Source organism: Rattus norvegicus, chromosome 19, assembly GCF_036323735.1.
Source record: "Rattus norvegicus strain BN/NHsdMcwi chromosome 19, GRCr8, whole genome shotgun sequence".
In the NCBI taxonomy this organism is placed as follows: domain Eukaryota; kingdom Metazoa; phylum Chordata; class Mammalia; order Rodentia; family Muridae; genus Rattus; species Rattus norvegicus.
Window position 1 is genome coordinate 59,180,253 of NC_086037.1, and position 16,128 is coordinate 59,196,380.

The 16,128-nt window shown below is 43.1% G+C and overlaps 1 protein-coding gene across 3 annotated transcripts in view; it reads left to right on the top strand.

The window, feature by feature from the left end:
* The window catches only part of Vat1l (vesicle amine transport 1-like), a 169,315-nt gene that overhangs the window by 76,617 nt on the left and 76,570 nt on the right, over positions 1 to 16,128 (top strand). For all 3 annotated transcript variants that reach the window (NM_001400980.1, XM_039098305.2, XM_039098306.2), the window contains exons 5-7: positions 5,601 to 5,704; positions 7,715 to 7,770; positions 12,339 to 12,533. In NM_001400980.1, coding sequence (NP_001387909.1) covers positions 5,601 to 5,704; positions 7,715 to 7,770; positions 12,339 to 12,533 — 355 coding nt within the window. The remainder of the gene's footprint in view (positions 1 to 5,600; positions 5,705 to 7,714; positions 7,771 to 12,338; positions 12,534 to 16,128) is intronic.

Consider the following 16,128-nt stretch of genomic DNA (forward strand, 5'->3'; position numbering starts at 1 on the left):
CAGTCACTTGCTGACTGAGTGACTAGAGAGCAAAACTGAGGAAAAGCCAGATGAAGGAGGCCAGATCCAGAGGAAAGAACCCAGCTTCCATTGGAGGGGTCTGCTGCTTGGTCATGGATCGTGAGTCTGCAGACACAGGTTAAGGCTGAAGCTAAGAAATGTAAGTTCAGAAGAAGCAGATTGTCCCTCTTGCCTTTGGTCATCTTGGTGCTTAGCACAGTACCTGGCCCAAAAAAGATGCTTACTCAACTACTGGTGGAAATTATTTAGAATAAATTTCTAGGAGAGAATAGAGAGTCAGGTTGAGTGGTGATTTCCAGAAAGAATATTATTAAGTACACACAAACCACCAGTAGCATACATTTCCTGAGAAGCCTACAGTGCATCTGCATTTACGATTAGCACTCCAAGAGAAGCCTATGTAAGAAGCTTGCTTGCTCTGCATGAGATACCATGCCTGGCACCTTGTAAGAAGCCTACTGTGTGTTGGGCATCATGCCCAGCAATTGTATAAAGCCCAATGTACACCAGGCTCTGTGACTAGTCCTCACCAAGAGAAGTTTGCTCTGTGTGAACCAGGTATTGTTCTCAGTACCCTGTGAAAAACCTACTGTGTGCCTGACATACTCATATGTGAAAACTACTATGTCCCAAGCATTCCATTAAACACTCTATGAGAAGTTTGCTCTGCACCAAACATTAGGCATCCTGTGAGAAGCCTAATGTGTATCAGTACTGTGCTCCGTATCACGTGGGGAAGCCTATGATTCCAGGATCTGTGCTCTTAAATCAGCCTATTATGTGTCAGACATCCCACTGAAAACCCTACTGTGTACATGCCATTACACCTAGCACCTATGAGAGATCTACTGTGCACTAAACATTGTGCCCAATACTCTGTGAAAAACCTCAGTACTGTGCTCAGCACCCTGCAAGAAGCCTACAATATACCAGGCACTGTGGCTAGCCCTCTAGAAGCTGCTTTTTCCCAGGCACCATGCTCAACACTCTGTAAAGAGTGTGCCAGTGCTAGGTATGATTACTTAGACCTCTGGGATAAGCCTACTATGGCCAACCATTCTGTAAGAAACCTACTATGCAACAAGCATATGGAAGTTATGACACAGGCAAGTTCTCAGATCACAAGGCATCTAGAAAAAACAAGCTCAACAGAGCCAAGGAAATAAAAAAATAAAAAAAAATAAAGATGCACGTCCTGGCAGGGTTGAAGGCTTTCTACACCAGTAATGGCCCTTAGGGAGCCTCACCCTACTCAGAGAAATCTCTCCCTTTCCCATGTGTCTAGAAAGCAAAGAGGCAGCACTCACCATGGAGAGACCAGGAGTGGAAATAACAGAATCAACCCTGATGTCTAGGTCAGAAATTCTAAAGTATCTTGCTTCTCAGCAGGTCCAGAGAGGCCCTGAGGTGGGTTTGCTGGTATCTTAAATCCACAGAGATTTGTGAAGCAACAGAACAAGACAGAGGAACCTCTACCTTGTCCCTTGGCCCACTTCTGCTGCTGGGAAATTATGTATACACAGGCAGTGTGACTCCTCTAGAAATGGGGAGATGAGAAATGTGGGCAGGCTTTGAGCCTCTTGGAGCTGACTGGCTATGCTGGTGATGGTCCTGATGCCAATGACTGTCCTGATGCTCTCATGAGAAAAAGACAGCCAAGAATACTTTTATTTTGAGTTTGACAGTGACCAGGCCCATCCTAAAGACACTTCTGGACCTCATACATTTTTTTTTTGTAAAACGGTGTCTTGTGTGAACCATAACTGCAAACTCTCTACACACTCATGGATGCCCTTAAACTTCTGATCCACCTCCCAACTGATGAAATTAAAGGCACATGCAACCATACATTAGATGGGGTGATGAAAATCAAACTCAGGGCTTTGTGCTATGCAAGCTCTCTACCAAGTTACATCACTAGCTCTGGACCTGGAATACTTTCTCTAGACCTGAGCCCAATTTTAGTTTGAGTAGGTTCCATTCAATAGCGTCCATTTTTTTTTCACCCTAGTGATAGGGTGAAAGGGCAGTACTCTTTACATTTAAAACTCTTCCCCGAAGGAATGTCTCCACCCTGAAAAGGAGCAATGTATAGGAATGCTCCCAATCACAGACCAAAGAAGCAAATGCTACCCATGCCTGCTTTGATGAACCAAGTGGTTTTGAGTGTTACTCATGGAGCTTTAGTTGAGCCATTACTTCCAAAGAATAAGTGACTCACATGTGCAGCAATACCAGCGAAAAGCCCAACCCACTTGGGGGGACAACTTACAAAATTTGATTCTCTGGAGTTCCCACCCCAGTCAATATCCAGTCTCCTAAATACTTCAGCACACTCAAAACAATGCCACAGGAAGAAGGAAGCAGCTGGACTCTCAGGCAAGGGGCTGACCAACACTCTTCCTTCTATGAGGGAAGGTTAATGGCCCCAATCTTGTGAGGTTTCCTGCTCTGATTTCAATATGGCAGTTGCTACATCATCTCCAGGGGACAGAGCTCTTCTGCATGCCTGCTTAAACAGTTGAGCAGAAATAACCAAAACCCCAGTACCCTAGACCTCCAGAGATGTCATCTGTCTCTACTCTGCTTCTCTCCTCCCTATGACACCCACATAAATCTTGACTTTCAAAAGGATGCAATGGGATCCAAAGGGAAATATGTGGCTTCTTTGATCCCCACAAACTTCAAAAGATTCCAAAAAAGTGTGGGAAAGCTGGTTCCTAAATACAGAGGAGTCCTGTGATCACTTTCTAGCATGGAGGTCAGAGGGGTAGGTCCTGACTTGACTCATTTCCTACAGGAAGACTAGAGGGAATAATGGAGGTCACCCTGGAGCTGACCACATTTTATCCTGAAAAACCCATTTCTGCCTCTGGAAACCCTAACTGGTTTTTGGGTATGACAGATCAAATTATAACTGTCCCTCCTGGGACTCTGGAGGTAAGTCCCTTGATCTGACAAGTCCCTATTTTCTTCCTTCACCAAATGAGACTATAGTGGTAGTTCTGGAGTCCCAGGAGTGGTATGAGGCACAAATGCAATTGACTTAACATTCCTCAGCCTGGGGCATAGTAAATGCTCATGAATACAAGTATAGCACACTCCTGGAAAGGTTAAGGACATCTAGCTTCCACTCTCATGGCTGCTTGTAGCCCTATCTATCCTGAATATATCTTGAGTTGATAGTTGGCCTAGGGAAGACACAATGTGTGTCCATGTTCATGCTAGTACTGAGCCATTTTTTATTACCATTGCTCTGTGAAATACCCCCAGCATAGTTCTCTTTTGCTGAGGGTAACTTCTACTGCCCATGAGTTTTTGCACTCTCTTGTAGATTTTAAGACTTGTTTTTTTTACTATTTCTGTGAAAAATAGAATTGAGGTGTTAATGGAGATTGCACTGAATTTGTGGGTTGCTTTTGATAGGATGGCCATTTTCACTGTATTGATACTTCTGATCCATGATCATAGATGGCCTTTTGATCTTATAGTGTCTTTCTCCATTTCTTCCCTTAGTATTTTAAGCTTTTCATTGTAGAGGCCCTTCATTTCTTTGGCTACATTTGCTCCAAGCTATTTTGGAGGCTGTTTTCAATGGGATTGTACCTCTAATTTCTTTCTCAGTATGTTCATCATTAATATATAGAAAGGCCACTGATTTTTAAATATTGACCTCATGCCCCATCACGTTGCTTTACGTGTTTAAAATGTCTAAGACTTTTTTGGTATAGTCTTTAGGACCCCCTATGTATAGAATCATATCATCTGTAAGTAAGGATACTTTGACTCCTTCCTTTGCTATCTGTATCCCCTTTATTGCCCTCTCTGTCTTATTGCTCTAGATAAGTCAACAAGCACTATGCTAACATAGGGTAAGAAGAGTAGATACCATTACCTTAGTCCTGATTGTAGTGAGAAAGTTTTGAGTTTTTCTCTATTTAGCATGATACTGGCAATAAATTTGTTATAAATAGTCTTTATTACATTAAAACATTTCCTTCATCACCAGTCTCTAGAGTTTTTAAGTTCAACTTTGTCAAAGGCATTGTCCGCATCTACTGAGACAAATCTTAAGGCCATTTCTGTGATGAGTTACACTTATTTATGTGTGTTGGACCATTCCTGCATTTCTGGAATAAAGCCACCTTGGTCATGATATATTCTCTTTGATGTGTTCCTGGATTTGTTTTTATTGCATTTTATTGTGAAATTTCTAACCATCTTCACCAGGAGGATTAGTTTTTTTGTGTGTCTCTATCTGGTTTTGAAAAATGGAATTATGAAATGCAGAAGTAATGAAATTGGAAACAAAATAGGTTGAGAGCAGTAACACAGGCACAGAAAGAAAAATGCCACACCCTCCCATGTGTGGAGCCTAGCGTGAAATCTTAAGATTATGTGTTTACCTTGGACCATCTGGAGAATCTAGCCACGTAGAAAGGAGTTAAGGGAGAAAGGATAGTGTAATATAATTGATTTGAAAACAGAGTGGGAATTCTGGAAGTGGAAAACTGAAACAGGCATGGGGTGTGCAGGGACAGAGGAATGGGGAGGGGAACCTAAAAGTGTATGGAAAAACTATATGGAAACCTACAGGCTGGACTAGCATCTCCATAGACTTTCAGTACCTTGGACAGCACCCTACCCATTAGCCATATTCCTTTAAAAAATTATTATTAGCCAAGAGATTGATATGTGGGAAGCCTAGACCAAATATCTTATTTCTTTTCTCACTGCATTTCCCCCAAAAAGAAACACATTAACTCTGCTTGACAAAGGAGAGAGCTAAGGCTTGGAGAATTTGAATGGGCAGTTCTCAGACGCTGGGTCACGACCCCTTTGGCAAACCTCTATCACCAAACATATTTACATTACAACTTATAACAGTAGCAAAATTACAGTTATAAAGTAGCAGTGGAAAAATGTATGGTTTGGGGTAGGGGTATCACCACAACATGAGGAACTGTATTAAAGGGTCACAGCATTAGGAAGGCTGAGAACCACTGAGCTAGATAGAAGATCTCAGACTTTTTGGCTCCAGTGTTCACTTCATTATTGTACTCCAGGATAGCCCTTCAGAGAGATATTTTCTGCCTCCCACTTTGTTAAATGCTCCTAGAGACAGTACCTGACTCACAGTGATTCAACGGAAGAAGACTTTTTTAAGCAGTTACTCTCCATAGATAACATATATCAGATGTTGGGTTTGACCTCGTCCTGAGCTTCCAATATGTCATAGAAATTTTCCTGTAATGTCAGAGGGAGGGGACAGCACCAAAGCAGCCATGTCCTCATGAGGTTAAACCATTGGCCTGCCACAGTGTACTGCAATGCTGGGGTACACCAGGTATTAGGTTAGGTGAATTCAACACAATTCAAATTAAGATATTTTCAGCTCATGGAGGACTTATGAGGAAGCATCTGCAGTGAGTGAATGAAGAATGTGAGTAATGGGGAGGATGGTCCTGGACCACTCAACTTTGTCTTCTGGAAACCAGATGATGTGACGTGGAAAGGAAAGACGCAAGAGTTTGGTCACTGGCAGGTGACATCCCTTTGCTTTGTCTCTTGCTGTGCAGGATCTCAGCTGAAGGTGTGGACATCGTTTTGGATTGCCTTTGTGGGGACAACACTGGCAAGGGGCTCAGTCTCCTCAAACCTCTGGGGACCTACATTCTATATGGTGAGTTAGTGCGTCATAGGGCACGATCAACAAGAGCAGAAAGTACCCCACTGTGTTTACCACATTCTGCAGGACAAAAGACATTAAGATACTAGGAACAAACTGGGCAAACATGCAATCGTTTAGCTTTTTAGTACACTTATTGTGTAGATATTATTATCATAAATTGTAAAACTAACTTATTTGTTGCCCTATTCCCTATACCATCTTTTTTTTTTTAATGTTTTATTTTGTTGTGTTGTGTTTTGTTCAAATCACAGTCTCACTGTATACTCCATGATGGCCTTGCATACATACTACCACTACCTCAACCTCTTAAGTGACAGGAATACACATGTAAGCCACCATGCCTGGCCACATCTACTATGCTCTTGAGTATTCAGGAAAGTTATGAAAATTAGAAGCAAATTTTCTATAGCAAAATTAAACCAGCACCTGACTTTTCCTGTGTGACCCCCCCCTTTGCACCCATACGCACACACATATGCGCGTGCGCACACACGTGCACACACACATGTGCACACACACACACACACACACACACATTTAGACATTGGTGCCCACAAATTCCAAAAGGCATGTATAAAGCCAGAGGCCATCTTCCAAAGCAGAATACTGACATCTCTGATGTTTAATATTCCTAAAACCTGTGTGCCAGGTTCTTGCAATAGAAATTGAGCCTTAATTCTGAGTAGTTCCAGAAGGAAAAATAAAGAAATTAATTCTTTTTATAAAAGAGATATTTGAGGATTATAAATATCATTATCAGATCATTACTGCAAAGAATTGAGCTCATTAATCAGGAGGGCAGCATTCTTTTGCAGATGTACTCTGGTCATTTCTATCCTGACCACGTATTTCCTGAAAAGCAAATAATTGATTAATATTATTGATGGGAACCTACAAGGGCCAGCACTATTTTAAGGACAGCGTACACGACTAATGGGCAGATAGACAATTTATTCATCCCTCCTCCTCATTATCCAAGAGTCTTATTTTTTCCTCAATTCCATGGTGACATTTGGGTGACCTTCAGCTTGATTGTCTCACAATTATCCAAGTTGACTGGATACATTCATCAATTACACATTGATCACTTAGTTATAATGTAATGGAAGCCTGGTGCTCTGATCCCTGGGAGTCATCACCCCATCGAATATAAAGGGATGCTTTACTGATCGGGTAATAGTTTACCCCCACACTGAACGATCAATTTTAGAACATGCATTTTTTTCTTAAAGTCCATGACTGTTCTCTAAGAAAAACTTATACTTCCAAACACCTGGTGGCAAGCAGGAAGTCCATGAAATTGGGCAGTGTAGTGGAATATTCTCTATTTATCCCACCCCTTCCCAGCCAAGAACCCTGAAAGGGGGCCGTTTCTCCCTAAGCATCTTAGCTTACCTTTCCCACTACCACCCTCACCTGTCACTGGGCCCCACTGTGAACACTCACTCTCCAATATTCCTTTGATCTAAAGTTTTAGGTTTGATTTGTTTAACCTCTCTGGCTGGACCAATCATCATCTCACATTCCCTGGACCTCTGAGCTTATGTTCTCTCCTCTACCCTCTCTCTATCTCCTTTTTCCTGTCCATCCATGTTTCCCTCCTATCCTTCAATACCCAGCCCACATCAGAGTCCTACGCCTCTCTACTTACTAGTAAATCAAATTTGAATCTATATAGAACCTTCCTGAAGAAGTTCATTTATTCTCAATAGACAGAATGATGAGGTCTTATATTATTAAAACATTGGGCTAATCACCTTTTGCTACATGCCTGGTCTTCCAACAGTCACCAAGAGAAATGTCCCTTCCTCTAAGAGTTGATGATACTTAACCAAATGTCCCACTTTGTGCCCCATCCCAGCACCTCTACTTTTTTTTTAAGACAAAATGTGTTGTTATTAAGCTTTTGTATACAAATGAAACAACTGCCACACTCCTTGCATAGTAAGATATCTTGGTTTTCATGAACAATCACTTGACTTGGGAATCTTTCATTTGCAGGTTCATCCAACATGGTAACTGGAGAGACCAAGAGTTTCTTTAGTTTTGCAAAGTCAGTAAGTATCTGTGCCTGTCTCCATGTGGTAGTTAAAACTGACTTGCATGTTGTGAAACCCCACCTAAAGACATCAGTAGATGGGTAGTGATGCATGCCTTTAATCCCAGCCCTTGGGAGGCAGAAGCAGGCAGATCTCTGAGTTTGAGACCAGCCTGGTGTATAGAAGGATATCCAGGACAATCAGGACTACACAGAGAAACTCTGTCCAAAAAGTTAACCCATTGGTTAGTTGCTGATCTGTCACCTGCATCATGCGTTTCCAATAAATCCCTATTCATTCCCTGCTAACTGCATGCAGGAAGGCAGGACGAGGACTTGAGAGGTGGTAGCATCAGTGAAGCCTTGGAAAGCTTTCTTTTTCTTTCAGTAGAGATTGGTTCAACCATCTGTCAGAAGTGACCTTGGAGTTACTGCACTGTGGTTGCTCCCTGGAGTAGATAGTCTTTTATTCTGACTATGTTCTGGCCGGGTTTCTGGGAGAACAGTAGATTTCTTTGTCCCCATCCTACTGTGTTGGAGAAGAGAATAGGAAATGATCTCTGAGTCCGTGATTGCTTCATCTGCCTTTAAGGAGCACTCACCCTCACTGTACCTACTCACGTGGACATTCCCATGCAGAGATATCTGTGCGCTAGAATTAAACTAACTCGAGGCTACACTTTCACCCCCACCTACTAGAGCAAAGAACTACTGTTTCTCACTAGTGTCAGCTTCTGTCTCTATGCTCCCTGTCTCTGGTACAACCAATGCACAAGTGTTGTGAGCATTTTCTTCCCTGGAGAGATGTAAACAACATTCCCCTCCTCGTTAGGTCCTGAGCACAAAGCAAAGTATGATTCCACCAGAGTTCACCCTAAGGAGCCATTGAGATTATTGCCTTTACCCATGATGGACTAGGAGATACTGAAAGGAGTGTAGGAGACCCCAAAGCAACTGCACTGGGGAGTCCATACCCATTGTGGGTGATGGCTTCTTCATAGTCAGAAAATGGTACCCTTTTCTTTAACCTTACCCAGATTATGTTCTTCTAGTACCTCCCGAGACTGCTAAGCCACATGCAACTAGGGCAGAATTGCTTTACAAGTGGCTGGAAACAGCACCTGGAATCTCAGGTGGGGGTTCAATGGTCCTCTCTGCCCTCTCCTTCTCTGAGGGGATGTCAACAGTCAGCAAGCCTACTTGTGCACAGACACGGGCACTCAGATGAGTATGGAAGCTGTTTTGCTGAGAGGGTTATGTTCTAGAACAATAAGTTTCACTACACAGGCATTTTCTGAGCATCTACTGGGGGTAGCATTTGAAGACATCAAGGTCTCACAGTGGCTGAGGCAGAGGCATGCAGAACCCTTGTGACTCTACCCTCTGTGAAGCAGACGGACCCAACTGTAAAGGAAAGTGTTAATAACCTAATTGTGAATGCCTAGCCAACCTCAAAAGGGAATAAAACAGGATTCTGGAATGGAAGAAGGCAGGACAGAGTGGAGGCATTATGAATACCACGATCAGAGAGCCAGGAAAAGGATGTTAGAATTTGCTTTCTATATGTTATGATGGAATCATACTGGTCATATTTAGATAGGTTTCCAATCTCAGCTAAACCAATCTAGAAACTCCCCACATACATGCCTAGAAATTTGTCTCCAAGATGTTTTTGGAGGCTGTCAAGTTGACAGTCAGAATTAAACATGCCAGGAGTATTTATATGTTCTTTACACAGACACTGACTGCTCAAATTTTATCCTCAAACATCTGCTGAATCAGGAAATGACAGTATTCCCTTTATACATGAGATCAAAATTTAAAGGACAGCTTTTTGCAATTTTTGCATAAGGGATTTTAATAAAACTGTAGGTCAAAAATCATTTGAACACCAGGGCTCATGGAAGAAAGGGTAGAGACTTGTGACAGATGCTATCAACTGATTGTCCCTGAAGACAGGCTCTGTATCACTCATAGCTCTTTTGTTGCTGTGGATACGATTTGCAAGATGTTGAAAGACTTCTCTGCAGAATCATGCTGGCCCCAAATTATATACAACTAACTGTAAGAAGTGTTTTCCCCTCTTCTCACCCTTAATGCCCAACCTCCAAACACAGTGCTAATGAAATAATTACAGTGCGCCCGTGCTTGCGGAAGTATTTATAACAACACAGCCTGGATAGAAACTCAGACTCCTCTTCCCCAAATGAGTACCATTATGCTCTGGAGCTGAAGGTCATGAATAAAGGCCATTCCCTATCAGAGGCCCGGTCCAAGCAGGCTGATTGGTTAGAAGTAAATTGAAGAGCAGGTTTTCTGAGAAGTGCAATGATGGCTTTGCTCCGGGAAGAAAATTCTCTGCAATCAAGAAAGGCACATTTAGAATCATATAGCGAGTTCTACCTCCACTATCTTAATTATCTTCCATCTTCAGATTTCAGCAGAATGAAGTACTTTGTGCTTTGTCAGACTTGCCATTCACTCTCGGGCCATCCTAAGGATGATTCCTCTAGATGAAGTTAGCATTTGGAGAGCAAAGTGACTCCAAATTTCAAGCTCTTGCTCAGTAAATCTAAAACATGACTTTCAGATTAAGATGACAATTAAATCTGCTTATGCTTGATACATGTGGTATATACATCCTGCCACAATGGCATACATCTTGTATGAGCACATGTACATTGCACGACGACCTCCTTCTCCCTGAGGTATGGTAAGGAAGCCGAACAGAGAGATTAGGTAGGTTGCCTAGAGTTTCACAGCTATCAAATGACACTCAACTCTAGAAATTAAAAAAAAAAAAAGATCTTGAGTACATTAATGCACATGCACTCACACACACACGAGGCATGGCATGCATGAAGAAGTCAGAGGACAAATTGCAAAAGTCAGTTCTCTGCTCTCACCATGTAGGTCCATCTCAGGTTTTCGGGTCAAAGGCAAGCACCTGCACCAACTGGTCCATCTCCAGAGCCCTGAATCACAGCTGAGCAGTGATGCAGTGATGATAGCATCATCTGGCATGGCATGCATACAAACATGCACCGAGGTCCTACCAATGTGTAGGTAATCAAGCCTAATCATGGGACCCATGCCTTTGAACTCATAGGTTGGGATACTCCGCTTGGAGAGCAACTGTAGGGAGGACAGTGTGCAAAGTAACACAAAGCTCTACGCAGGCGCTGCTGTATCCAGTGCTTTGTGCTGCTGTTGACCAAAAACGGAGTTTCACGCATGCCTGGCACACACTGTAGCAACTGAGGTACGCCCACAGCCACATACATGGAGTTCTTCACCTAAGCACGTTTAACAGAGCTAGGAGTGGGGCAGATCAAGAAGAACTATTCTTTTGACCTCTAACTTCTTACCACATATCAGCAGCTGAACCTACATGACAGCCATTTTTATAGTCCCAACCCCCTAGCTTTATCAACCCATGCAATGCTGTCTTCTTAACTTACCCTTCCTTCCTACCTACCTGCCCCATATTCTTGGCATTATCTGCCCCAACTCACTCTACTAAAGGGGAGAGGGCGGCTCTTGTACTCAGAGTGGTTCCTCACCCCATGCCTTCAATACTTTATCACTCTGTAAACTTCTCTGTGTTACAACTCTTTCATCAGCCCCACAACCATTCCCAGAGTCAATGGCTTTACCCTGTGCCCTCCTGGAAGACACCAGTATCCCCTCATTCAAGTCAGCAGAGAACGTCAAAGTTCAGAGAAAAAGAATGAATGAGGACTGAGGCATATACATCTAGGATCAACTCTAGAGTCAATGGTCTCAATCACGGACTTACTATTATCAACCTGTGGCCTCAAATAGACTGAGGAACTTTATCCAAATGAATGGGGGCAAGAATTTGGACTGGTATTGTGAGGGTTCTTATATGCATGTAAGTCATAAAATCTAAGTCATATAATGTGTATTTGGGCATGTGTATGTCTGTATGTCTGTGTGTGTGTCTATATATCTGTGTGCATGTGTATGTTAAGACAGGTTCTGTTGTAGCCCAGGCTGTTATAAAATTCATTATTTAGTTGAAAATAACCTTGGATTTCTGATCCTCCTGGCTCTACCTCCCAATTCTGGGATGATAAGCATGTACTTCCACACTGCTAATTCTACGTGATACTGGGATTTGAACTCAGAATTCTGTGTGTTGTAAGCAAGCACTGTCCCAACTGAGCTATATTCCCAGCATAGACAGTATTTTAGCATCCCTTCATGGTATCACGTTAGCATTCAAAAGATTTGGTACGTTCTCCCTCTCTCCCTACCTCCCTCCATTACTCCCTCCCTCCCTCCCCCCCTCCTCCTCTCCCTCTCTCCTTCCCCCTCTCTTCCTCTCCCTCCATTACTCTCTCTCCCAGCACTTCTGTCTAGGATATCCTGTGTACCAACTTCAGTGGTTTCAGAAATAGATGCTTAAAAGGTGTATCGCCAGGACTGCTGGCTGGTCCACTCGACTCCACCCTATTTCAAACTTTGCTTCCCTGGGGTACATGATGTTCTATGTCATAGTTGATATTGCATGACCTAACCCCATCTTGAAACACTGTAACCTGGAACCTTCTCTCACTGCAGTGGTGGCAGGTGGAGAAAGTGAACCCCATCAAGCTGTATGAAGAAAACAAAGTCATCGCGGGATTCTCGCTCCTCAACCTGCTCTTCAAGCAGGGCCGCTCGGGCCTCATCCGAGGAGTAGTGGAGAAGCTCATAGGACTGTACAACCAGAAGAAGATCAAGCCTGTGGTGGATTCTTTATGGGCCCTGGAGGAGGTAAGCAAGCAACCTTTTGAGTTTGTCTCTAGGAGCTTTGAGCAATCTTTTTCAAAACCTTTTTTCTTCTCCAGATTTGTTTGAAAACAAAAGTCCTCAAGTAGGTGAGCCCAACCTCTGACGTCACAATTCAGCATTGTCATGTACCAAGTTCACACTCAAGATGCTCATAGTTGAGCACCATGAAAATAATCACACATGCCCCCAAAATCTCACATCATTTTAAGTGAGCTCATGGTTTTCTGTTGAACTACATTCATAGCTCTCTTTAGCCACATGTGGCCCACAGGTTTGGCACATCTGGATCATGGTGCTTTAAACGTAAGGACCATTTCAAGTTCCCAAGAGATTTTCAAACCGTCCAGCTCTAGCGTTTGTATATGAACCCTTCCTTTTCAGGAGACACCAAATGTGAATGGATATTCCCCATTCACCTTGATTATAGAAGGGTGTGCATGTTGTTAGAAAGTCATGTCTATTGTGACCCTATGGATACAGAAGAGATCAAGTTCAAAGTCACTCACAAATGGGAATGAATCATATGCAGACACTGGGGTATGTTTTATGCTCCTTTAAGACATTGTCAGCTGTCATAGCTGACACTAATTCTGTTGGGTTTGGTGTTGGACTGATTTGGAGTTTTGTTGCACCTGGTGGTGGTGGTGGTGGTGGTGGTGGTGGTCTGCCAAAGGTTCTAGTATTTGAACACATTCTTGGACCATGAACAAACTAACCTTCAAGGGTGCTGAAGCAGGAACTGATTTGATTGGTTTGTATGGTACTCAAGGAGGAAGGCAATCTTCAAATCTAGAAATCCTTCAGGAAACGAGAAGGGTGGAGCATATAGGAACTTTGTGAGAACAGAGGAAGCATGTGGCCTGGGTTTTGGATGACATGTCAAATCTCCCTCTGTCATGAGGCCTAGAAATATGTTTAAGGTGGCATGAGCTGTGTGTCGTTGACTTCTTTTCATTGTTTTCATGGATGAGGTGCCTTCGGGAACAAGTATTTGATGGAAGTGTGGGTTTGTGCATCTGAGGCTTTTGTGAGTGTGTGCACACATGTATGGTACACTCACCTATGCATGCAAAAGCCAGACAAAAAAGTGAGTGTTTTCCTCAACTGCTGTCCACTTTACATTTTGAGACAATCACTCACTGAACATGGAGCTTGGCATTGAAACTGGACTAAGAGCTAGCACACGGTGCAGATCTGCCAACCCTCCATCACAGATGGCCCCTGAATGCCCAACTTCAATATAGATGCTGGAGGTCCTGACTCAGATCTGCATGCTGGCACAGCACCCATGTAACCTACTGAGCCATCTTCTCAGCCCTGGGCCAAGTGCTTTGAAACTTTGGGGAGTCACAGACACCATTGCAATCTATGTTGCAAACACTAAGTTCTGTAGATCAGAAGTAAGTGTGTGTGTGTGTGTGTGTGTGTGTGTGTGTGAAGGTACTGCTGTTTGCTGATGGATTTGAGTGAGGAACAATCATGACATCAGATTAGCTGGTCCAAGGCCAATGAACTTAAACTATACCCATCTACGTCACTCTAATATTGAGTTATAATGAGCAGCCTTTTAAAAAGAACAGCCACCCAAAGGCCTTGTTTGTTGTGATAACTGAAATAAATATTCAGTGCAGGACATTCCTAAATCAGCCCAGCATAAGTAGACGACAAAGGGCACATCCACATTCCAGAGAAGGATAATGCAATTAATGTTCCGGCTTCCTTCCTTTTTGTCTTTTTTTCTATTGCAGATGCTTATTGTGATTCAATTTATTCCTGAAGTAAATCAGACAATAATGCATTCTTTGTCCTGTGTTAATTGCCAGAATGGTTAGCCTCTTGTCATCATTTTATTGAAAATCTTTTCAGCTTAATGAATTCGATATCTGTACAGTAGTCAGTGTGGCATGTTGGAAGCAGATACCTGTACAGTGTTCAGTGCGGCATGCCAGAGAAAGACAGAAATCATCGGGGACAACTCTCATCCATGTGTCACAGAGAAGACTTAGGTTTAGACCTAGTACCCAAAGTGACCCAGCAATCTGGTAGTAGTTTGTGAGGGTTAAGGTCTTAGAGGCAGCGGTCCAGATGGCCCCAGGAGTTCTGCTAGCGTTCATCACTATTCCTTGCTCACAGCAGTGTTGGAGTCTCTAAATACCTACTGAGTAATGGGTGTGTGTTTGGTTCTGGGGAGATGCTGAAGATGCAGTGAAGAATAGGGAGATAATATTCCTGGGCTTCCTAGAGTTTATATTCAAAGGAACGTTGTGAGAGAACAGAAAACACTGAAGTAGGCAAAGGCACACGGAAAAATCGCTACTTGTAATAGCTTTTAGAAGGGGCATGCTGGCGATGTTCTCACCATGACCACCGGAGATGAAAGCATCCCTTTGGTTCACAGTGTCAGAAGCTTTCAGTCTTTCATGGAAGGGAAGGCACAGCAGATCATGATCTCACTCAGAGCACGGTGGTGAAAGAAAGTGGCGCTGGCTAGTCATAAACAGTGAGGAAGCAGAGAGCAATGCTAGGGCCAGGGGTCCCTACTAGTGACTTGTGACTACCAGATGGATCTAGCCTCCTAAAATAGCATCGCCAACCTCTAAGGAAATATCCAAAATATGATCATGGGGGGCACATTTCAGAATCAAGCAATAACAGGAATAAATTGTGGTGGTGGGCACTTAGTTCCCATGTAGAAATGATCCCTAAACTCATTCACATAATTACTTCCCTCTCTAAGGACATTTTTCTCCTTTGTAAAATTTTAATGGTGTGTGTGTGTGTGTGTGTGTGTGTGTGTGTGTGTGTGTGTTATTCACGTGTATTTGTACTTTAGTACCCTTTCTCTCTTGGAAGCAATATGGTAATCAATGAAAGTACTTCCTGCAAAGTGGCTCAAATGAGGGTCTCTTGGAGTAGCATCCTTTGAGAAGGTACTTGAAGGCAGTAAACACCTTAACCAAAAGAATTTCAGAGCAAGACACTCCCCTAAATGAAGAGTTGAGAGCAGAGCATCTTGGATAGTTGCACAGGTGAATTTTTCTAAGCCAAGTAGAGATGGTGCAAAGAGAGCCTAGATAGGGCAGCAAGGATGGGCCAGACAGAAACTTGCATTAACTCCCAGTACCCAGAGGGTCAAGGGAAGGAGGTGCTGCTTCCTGGTCCTCAAGATCTGCTCAGGAGGAACTGGAGTTGCTAGTCTGGATCCTGGGCAATGATGCCATCCAGAAAGGCTTGATGAAACTGAGGAATGGGAAAGACAAGATGAACTGAAGGTCAGCAAGCCTGGTGGACAGCTGTGCGTTCGTGAGCAGAGTCTAAGAAAAGACAACTGGACTTGCTATCACTTTCATTAGGGCACTGCCCCATCTGAATGCATGCTGGAATACTATCAGGACTGGATAGAAAACTGAATTCATCTGGTTTGCTGGGCAAAGATACTCAGTTCTAGCACTAACCAGCAGCAGGAAAGCCATGGCTGGCACCTCTCTTGACTGAGCTGTGTGAGAACTTGGAACTTAGTCTGGGACTTGACCTTGAGTTTCCAGATTTTCTTCTATCACCAGATCCAGTTCTATTT